This window comes from Macrosteles quadrilineatus, unplaced genomic scaffold, assembly GCF_028750875.1.
Source record: "Macrosteles quadrilineatus isolate MER2022 unplaced genomic scaffold, UCM_ALF_1.0 Scaffold_8__2_contigs__length_117827958, whole genome shotgun sequence".
NCBI classification, from domain to species: Eukaryota; Metazoa; Arthropoda; class Insecta; order Hemiptera; family Cicadellidae; genus Macrosteles; species Macrosteles quadrilineatus.
Window position 1 is genome coordinate 102,021,177 of NW_026542601.1, and position 8,733 is coordinate 102,029,909.

General features: G+C 39.2%; 1 protein-coding gene across 1 annotated transcript; it reads left to right on the plus strand.

Moving 5' to 3' along the window:
* Positions 1 to 2,091: 2,091 nt before the first annotated feature.
* LOC129000621 (uncharacterized) lies at positions 2,092 to 5,832 on the plus strand. The gene is made up of 2 exons (XM_054427582.1): positions 2,092 to 4,416; positions 5,746 to 5,832. Exons 1-2 carry the CDS (start codon positions 2,092 to 2,094, stop codon positions 5,830 to 5,832), a joined length of 2,412 nt encoding a protein of 803 aa, XP_054283557.1.
* The last annotated feature ends 2,901 nt before the right edge of the window (positions 5,833 to 8,733 follow it).

Genomic DNA, 8,733 nt, shown 5'->3' on the forward strand with positions numbered 1-8,733 from the left:
CAGTGAGATTTGAGTTAGATGTGGCCTAACGCTGTATTCAGGACAAAAAGGAACAAGTGAAAAAGTGATTGAACACTGTTCCCTTTAAATAAAACATTATAATAATACTATTCCTTAACATATTTCACTGCAAAAAAAAAATTACCAATTAACGCAGTACAAAAATAACGTTACAATACATAATATTTGCATAGTTAGGACTAGAACTGTTGGTAATTTGACCCAATCCCAACATATATCCAACAAACTCCATACATACATTAAACCCACAATAGTAGTTTGTGATACAATTTAAGTCTCTAGATATACATCTAACTATGATCTAATACTGTATTGCATAATGATTACCAATAGAATAACTTGTATAACCTAGTGACATGAAACAAATAAAAAAAAAATTCAATGGTTACATATTTAAAACGTAAAAAGGTTTTATTTACACATAATTAATGATAATTAAAGAAGCTACATACTAGACATGTTTTGTTATTAGCTTTCAAACTAGCCCTAGGGTGTAATGTTGACCCGTTTCTTGAAGCTGTAACCATTGCCAGCGCATGCAATTTGGCCTTCCGTCGGAACTTTTTGAAGAAAAATACCATCGGCATCGTTCCTAAAAACGGATATAGGCTTACAGACGCTCAATCGGCAATCGCGTTACAGTGGCTATCATGGGAAGAGGAGAATCAGTGGTAAGTGAACTTTGTTTCTTTAGTGTAACGTATTGCGCAATCGGTGTGCTATATTTAGCTTTGTGTGCGCGCAGCTTTGTCCCCACCACATCTTGTGTCTCTGTGTTGTAGTGTGCAATCGGTGTGCTATATTTAGCTGTGTGCGCGCGCAGACTGTGCCCCCTCTAGATCTTGTGTCTCCGCGTCCCTTTTACTTTGCTCTAGGCGTTTGACGACGATGGATGTTAGTATGGCTGATAACGTATCTGATGAAGTAGTTGAACCCGTAAAAGTAGTTGAGCCTGTTAATTTGATTAGTACTGATCAAACTTATGTAAATAAATTTAGATTGTATGGGAGTAAAACTGTATTTAAATTCACCAATCCGCCTCCAGAGACTAATGAGATTGATTGGTTGAGACAGGGGTTTGCACAAATTGTAAATAGTATGAAAGAACAAGCTTTTGAAAATGATCAACTTGGGTTTACTTTGGAGAGTCTCAACTTGAAATCAAAAGCACCAGGCTATGTAAATTTTCGTCCGGCTACTGAAATTGATGAAAACGTTTTGTAGCAAATCTTTGGCGGTATTGTGCAATCAAACTCTGAATCCATCAAATCTACCGACACCTTTAAAGTAGAATGCACTAGAATTAACCTTCCTGTAGGTTCTGGAAGGGTAAGACCAGGGTTTTACAATACGTTTGACGAGGAATGCAAGGCAAGACGGGGAATTGTTGTCATTAATAATAAAGATAAATTGTGTCTTCCCCGTGCAATTGTAGTGGCTATGGCCAATGTAACCAAAGACCCCCTTTACAACGCAGTAAGGAAAGATGATGGAAAAAGACAGACTGTTAGGGCTCAAGAACTTGTGTGTCGAGCTAGGGTTGAAATGCCAGAAGGTGGAGCTGGCATCCCAGAACTTGAAAAATTTCAGGGGTTTTTGAGGGACTACAAAATTGTTGTGTATAACTATGACAGGAAAGGACGTGATGTCTACTTTGAGGGAAATGTAGAGAACCCAAAGTTCAAAATTAACTTGTTGTTTCACAATGGACACTACAATGTGATTAATTGCTTGACTGCTGCTTTTGTTTGTAATTATTTCTGTGAAGCCTGTCATGTACCCTACGACCATAAAAGAGAGCATCGTTGCTCAAACATTTGCCCACAGTGTCAAACTATCTCACCTCCCTGTGTAGTGGAGAGTGGTGGTGTTCTGTGCCTTAAATGTAACATGACTTATAAAAATCAGAGATGTTTTATCGCGCATCAAGCTGATAGATGTAAAAATGTAAAGAAATGTCTAGACTGTGGGAAATTGGTTTGGATTAGAGATCGATCTAAGCCTCATAAATGTGGTGAAGTATATTGCAAACCTTGCAGTTCATTTGAAGAACCTAACCACAAATGCTATATGAAACCAGACACAAGAAAGCCTAAATCCAAAGACTTTTTGTTTATTTTCTTTGACTTGGAAACCCGTCAAGACGAGTCCCTGCCCTCAGATCCTGAGTCTAAATTGCATCAAGTGAACTTGTGTGTGTCACAACAGTTTTGCTATCAGTGTATTGAGGCTGAATTTTGTATGGCTTGTAAAAATCGTACACGAGTGTTTAGTTCTGAACCAGTCACTCAGTTCATGGACTATGTGATGCAAGTCCGTAGAAATTTTAAAGATGTCTGTGTCATTGCACACAATGGGCAGGGCTTTGATTTCCAGTTTTTGCTCAAATATGTGCTGGAGGATACAAAGTTCACTCCGAAACTTGTAATGCGGGGAACTAAGGTCATTTTGATGGAGATTGACAATGTGAGGTTTGTTGATTCACTTAGTTATTTCCCTATGCCTCTTGCTGCACTGCCCAAAGCCTTTGACTTGCCCCCGGAAAAGAAGAAAGGCTATTTCCCCCACCTCTTCAACACCCTTAAGAATCAAAATTATGTGGGCCCTATGCCGCCAAAGGAGTTTTACTGTCCAGAATCTATGTTTAAAAAATCACACAAAGATTTTGAAAATTGGTATAATGATCAGGTTGCAAACCACTTCACATTTGACTTTAAAAAAGAAATCCTAGAGTACTGTATGTCGGACGTTGATATCTTGGCCCAAGCTTGCTTAAAGTTCCGTTCAATTTTCCTGCAAGAGTGTAATGTTGACCCGTTTCTTGAAGCTGTAACCATTGCCAGCGCATGCAATTTGGCCTTCCGTCGGAACTTTTTGAAGAAAAATACCATCGGCATCGTTCCTAAAAACGGATATAGGCTTACAGACGCTCAATCGGCAATCGCGTTACAGTGGCTATCATGGGAAGAGGAGAAACGTGGAGTTAGAATTGAACACGCTGGTCGTGGAAAAGAAGTTAGGATCAATAAACTGAAAGTAGATGGGTTTGACGGTCAGAATATTTACGAATTTCAAGGCTGTTACTGGCACGGATGCCCTAAATGCTTTCTCTATGACCGTGAACTTGCTTTGAAAGAGGACCCCTCTGACTCACTCCATTTGCGATATGAACGGACTAAATCTAAAATAGCAAAGTTGGGTGATAACGTTGTACAAATGTGGGAATGTGAGTTTAGAAAGTTAAAAAAGACAGAAAACCTGAAACACCTAGAAAAGTTGCCGATCCTCAACAATTTACCTCTGAATCCGAGGCAAGCATTTTTTGGGGGCCGAACCGGGAATGCCAAAACCTATCACAAATGCGCCGAAGGGGAAACCATTGAGTACGTGGATGTATGCTCTCTCTATCCCTGGGTATGTAAATATGGCAAGTACCCTGTAGGCCATCCAACGATCTATGTAGGAGACAAAGAGTGTAGACAGAGAGGTCTCAATGTTGAGGGTCTATTAAAGTGTAAAATACTTCCACCTCGTGACCTCTATCACCCCGTTCTCCCAGCCAAAATGAATGACAAGTTAATGTTTGTTTTGTGCGCGACTTGTGGAGATGGTCAGATTCAAAATGATTGCGACCACGAAAGTGGTGACAGAGCACTTATTGGGACCTGGACCATGGACGAAGTTCGTAAAGCTGTAGAAAAGGGTTATGTTGTACTCGACATGTATGAACTTTGGGAGTATAAGGTAGCCACATATGAAAATGGGGGATTGTTTACTGATTTTATAAATAAATTTTTAAAAATGAAACAGGAAGCATCTGGGTACCCGGGTTGGTGTGAAACAGACGAGGACAAAAACAAGTACATTGACGACTATTTTAAGAAAGAGGGTGTCCAACTAGAAAAAGACAAAATTATCAAGAATGGTGGTTTGAGGTCGTTGGCTAAACTGATGTTGAACTCGTTTTGGGGAAAATTTGGACAGCGTGAAAATCAGACCAAAGCTACAATTGTCAGGGACCCAAAAACACTTTTCAAAATGTTAACTAGCTCTGAAATTGATGTAAATAGAGTACAGATTGTCAATGATGAGGTTCTTGTTGTTAGCTGGGAGTACATTGAGGAGGTTGGGGAACCATTGCAAAATGTAAATGTTGTGTTGGCAGCTTACACTACTGCCCAAGCGAGATTGAAGCTCTATGAGCATCTAGATGCTTTGGGTGGTCAAGTGTTGTATTATGATACTGATTCTGTATTGTATGTATACAAGGGTGGTTTGTACAGAGTTCCCACGGGAGATTATCTAGGGGAAATGACCGATGAGTTGGCCGAGTATGGACCAGGTTCATACATAACAGAGTTTGTATCTGGAGGGCCAAAAACCTATGCATACCTCGTGTGGTCAACAAACAAACAAAAATTGATTCCCGTTTGTAAAGTAAAAGGGCTTACATTAAACATGAAAACTTCTAAAAAGATTGGATTTGACAGTTTGAAAGAGATGGTCCTTGGTGATGCTGCACAAACAATGGACATTGAGGAAAATAGAATCAGACGAACAAAGGATAGGAATATAGTTACAATCAGTGAGGTCAAACAGTTTAAAATTACTGGACCAAAAAGGAAACATGGTAGCAATTATGATACACTTCCATATGGGTTTAAAATTCAAAAAACTCACCAAAATCTCAACTCCTGAATCACTACTATCACTGTCACTTAACTCCTCCCAGTCCCCAATATCCACCTCGTTCCACCCGTTCCACCCTCCCGGTCCCCAATTGACCTCAAATTCCGAATCTGTGTCTGAATCGTTGTCTTCTTCAATCAAATTTAAAAATTCACATACTCTGCGATATAAATAATGTTGAACAAAATCACTAAACAGCATCAGAGAGATCATGTTGGACACTGAACACATGTTGCACATGCTGCACATGTGTTGCGCTCCCCTCTCTACTATCACTACATACCTTTATAGTGGCATATTCTGTGTTTCTTGGTGGTAACGGTGGTGGCCTGAGATCCAAGGGTCGAAGTTCTTCGTAGATTGGCTCCACTGGTTTAAGAAATACCACCCTTGTCTTGACGATAAATGGCGACGGCTCGTCGCGCTTGATGGAGAATATCCAGCCGAAACACGATGCGAAACACATGGTGGCTGAGATCCAAATGGAGTGGGGCTATTTTTGAATGTGTTTGTACATTGAGGCGCTCAAATCTGGAGGGACTTGAGCTACTCTTTGTGCATGTGTGAATGATGGTCACTGGCGCGGCTGACTAAAAAGCCCGTAAACCATGTGTGAAGGTCACTGGCACGGCTGACTAAAAAGCCTGTAAACCATGTATGAAGGTCACTGGCGCGGCCGAAAGGCCCGTAAACCATGTGTGGAGGGGTGAGTGTCATTCCACTTGGAACCTTCTCGCCACCATGTTGTCCCTACTTGAGCTCTCAACTAGAACAATTACTGATAACATGTTTCTTTTAAATGCTGTAAAGCAAGCAGCAATCCCACCTGTGATTAAAGATTACATATTCAATTACCACCATGAAAACTGTGGCTATGTCTACTACCATATTTGTTTTCTCGACAATGAAGAGTTTTGTAAGGATTGTGGAGAGGCAGCGAATATTTCTTTTCGACGGTTTGGAACAATTGTATGTGTAGCAAAATTTAAGACTCCAAGAGATAGATGCACCATATGGTCTATACAATTGGACCAGATTGAGAAGATGTTCCTGTCTACAATCTTTGATCCCATCCTTGAGAAGGTGGTAAGAAAAATTTTGGGGATCGGAGACGGCAACTAGTTTGTTTTTGGAGGCCGTCACGAGCTGCGGCGTCGGAGGGGCCGCAGCTTTTCTGGGGGGCAAATAAAAAGACTATTCTATTTGGAACCTTCTTGCCATCATGTTGTCCTTGTCTGAGCTTTCAATTAGGGAAATTTGCACAAACGTTATCCTTTTCCCTTATGTAAAAGAAAGTGTTGATCTTCCATCAACGCTAAGGCAGGACATTTTGAACTGTCATAGAGAAAACTGTGGTTATGTAACCCTAAACTACTACGAGTCTTTTAGAGGCTCTAGTAGGTTATGTATTGACTGTGGAAGAATGGTTGATCTTCCTTCTCGCTTAAAGCGAAGAGGTAACTACATGTATCCAAAGTTTAAAGTCCCTAAAGAAACATGCAGCATTTGCATGGCTCCTTTATTTATCTTCCATAAAGTAACTTGTAAATATTGTAAAAACTAAATGTTTGTAAAACAAAAAAAATAAACGGAGGTGGCAACTAGTTTGTTTTTGGAGGCCATCACGAGCTGCGGCGGTGGAGGGGCCGCAGCATTTCTAAAAACCTAATAAATTATCAATACACTGTCAAGTTGTATCATTTTAACAATGGATGTCAGACGTGCTATAGCTGAAGAGCTACACAAACCTGCTAGAAAAAATTACACTAGACGGAAAGTGACTCTTAAAGGGTTGAATGATTTGTACCAGGCCGATCTCGTAGAGATGCAGCCTTATGCAAAGCTAAATAAAGGTAATCGGTACATCATGACTATGATCAATTGTTTTTCAAAACTCGGGTTTGCAGTCCCGTTAAAAGATAAGACAGGTCCGGCAGTTGCCAAGGCACTTGAACCTATTTTGATAAAACATTAGATGAAACACTTTCAAACCGATCAAGGAACCGAATGGTTTAATAAACATATTGGTGCTCTCATGAAAAAGTATAAAATTAACCATTATTCTACGTTTTCTGATTTAAAAGCTAGTATCGTGGAAAGATATAACAGAACTTTGAAACAGTGGATGTGGAAAGAGTTTACCGCAAAGGGTACATATGAATGGTTGTCATTACTTCCTGATATTCTCAAACGATATAATAACTCGGTACATAAAACAATTGGTATGAAACCAAAAGACGTGAAACAAAAGAATGTAAAGGAAATATTAAAAAGGATAAACAAGAAGGGGAAAAGGGTGACACCAAAATTTAAACTGGGGGATAGTGTTAGGATTAGCAAGTACAAAAGAGTTTTTACTAAAGGCTATCTGCCAAACTGGACAAACGAGGTTTTCACCATTTACGCCATCAAACCGACAAAACCACCTACATATGTACTCAAAGACCATAACGGTGAAATACTAAAGGGAGGGTTTTATGAACAGGAGCTAAATAAATCAAAGACCGGAGATGTATATTTAGTTGAAAGAGTGTTACAGCGGAAAGGAGATAAAATAAAAGTCAGATGGCTTGGCTTTGACAAGAGAAGCGACACGTGGCTTAGTAAAAGCGACATTCTTATTTAGAGCATCCGGTGACGGCTACGTGTGGATCAAGCAGCTGCATCCGGGCGTATTTATAAACGATAGGGTGAGTGTGCTACAATCAGTCGACTACGATGCGTGTGGCGCAGCAGAGTCCCCCTTTGACGGTAAAAAACTATGACGAGTATCTCGGCGAGGGTCTGGCATCTAAAAATAAACATGGCCATCTGCTACCAGACTCAATTCGCGGCATCCTTTCAGGCCCCAGCAACTCGGGTAAAACAAATGTTGTGTTTAATTTATTATTCGATCCAAATGGTCTTGTTTTTGAAAATATCTACATTTTCTGTAAATCCCTGAATCAGCCCAAATACCAGTTTTAGCGAATTTCCCATATAGGGAATAAGCTATTACCGTAGTACTCATGGTAAGACCTGGACCCGGGACCGATTTACTTTTTCGTTTTGAGGTCCCTAGAGACCAAAAACACCATCCGTTTAAATTCATATATATATAAATATTTATATATATATATATATATATATATATATATATATTTATATATGTGTCCGTTAGCGCGATAACTCGAGCAAAAATGATCCGATTTTGATGAAATTTGGTACAAACGTGTAATCCTACGTTTATTCGAACGAGTTCGCGATCCAGCATAATCGGACCATGGGAACGGGGGTTTATGGGGGGTTTTATGGGGTAAAAATGGGTTTTTCCCATTTTTGACCCTAAAAACAAAACATTTTACAATTTCTTCCTAAACCGTTTTGTAGAGCTTAAAAAAAGAAATAATTTAGTATATTGAAGCGCTGTTGTACGCCTAACGGTCACGGAGAAAATTCAAATATAGTGTAATTTAAAATTCCCATGTTATTCTTATGGAGAAAATGAAAATCGTTGTAGTTTACTTGTTTATGGATATATATTGATAAAATTTGGCAAATTTATTTATTTCATCCTATACTATTGACGTATAGTCAAAAAACACTTTTTACCTTCCCCGTAGCAGCAAACCTAAGCACTCGTTAAATATAATGTTATTTAAATAGGGAATAAATATGTCTTATTTATGGAAATATTTTAGTAAAAATGTAATCAGACAAGTTGAAATTCGCTTAGTCTGCAGGTTTGCTGCGGCGGGGGTATTTACCATTGGCTCTACCTAAGGAAATTGGTTATTTTGCATATGGTGACAACAACTTGGTAGTTCATCCAAATAAGGCCAAACAACATTCAATAATGATATTTGACGATATATCCTGTGAGAAACACAACAACATTACAAACTATTTCACTATGGGTAGGCATAACAATATTGACACCTTTTATTTGGGTCAGACGTATAGTGCTATACCAAAGCAGCTTATTAGAGACAACGCAAACCTTTTAATACTATTCAAACAGGATGATATGAATTTACGACATGT

Coding starts and splice junctions, on each gene's coding strand:
- LOC129000621 (XM_054427582.1), top strand. CDS start 2,092: ATGAAACCAGACACAAGAAAGCCTAAATCCAAAGACTTTTTGTTTATT. Junction 4,417..5,745: donor CAAAAACCTATGCATACCTC/GTGTGGTCAACA, acceptor CAATTGGACCAG/ATTGAGAAGATGTTCCTGTC.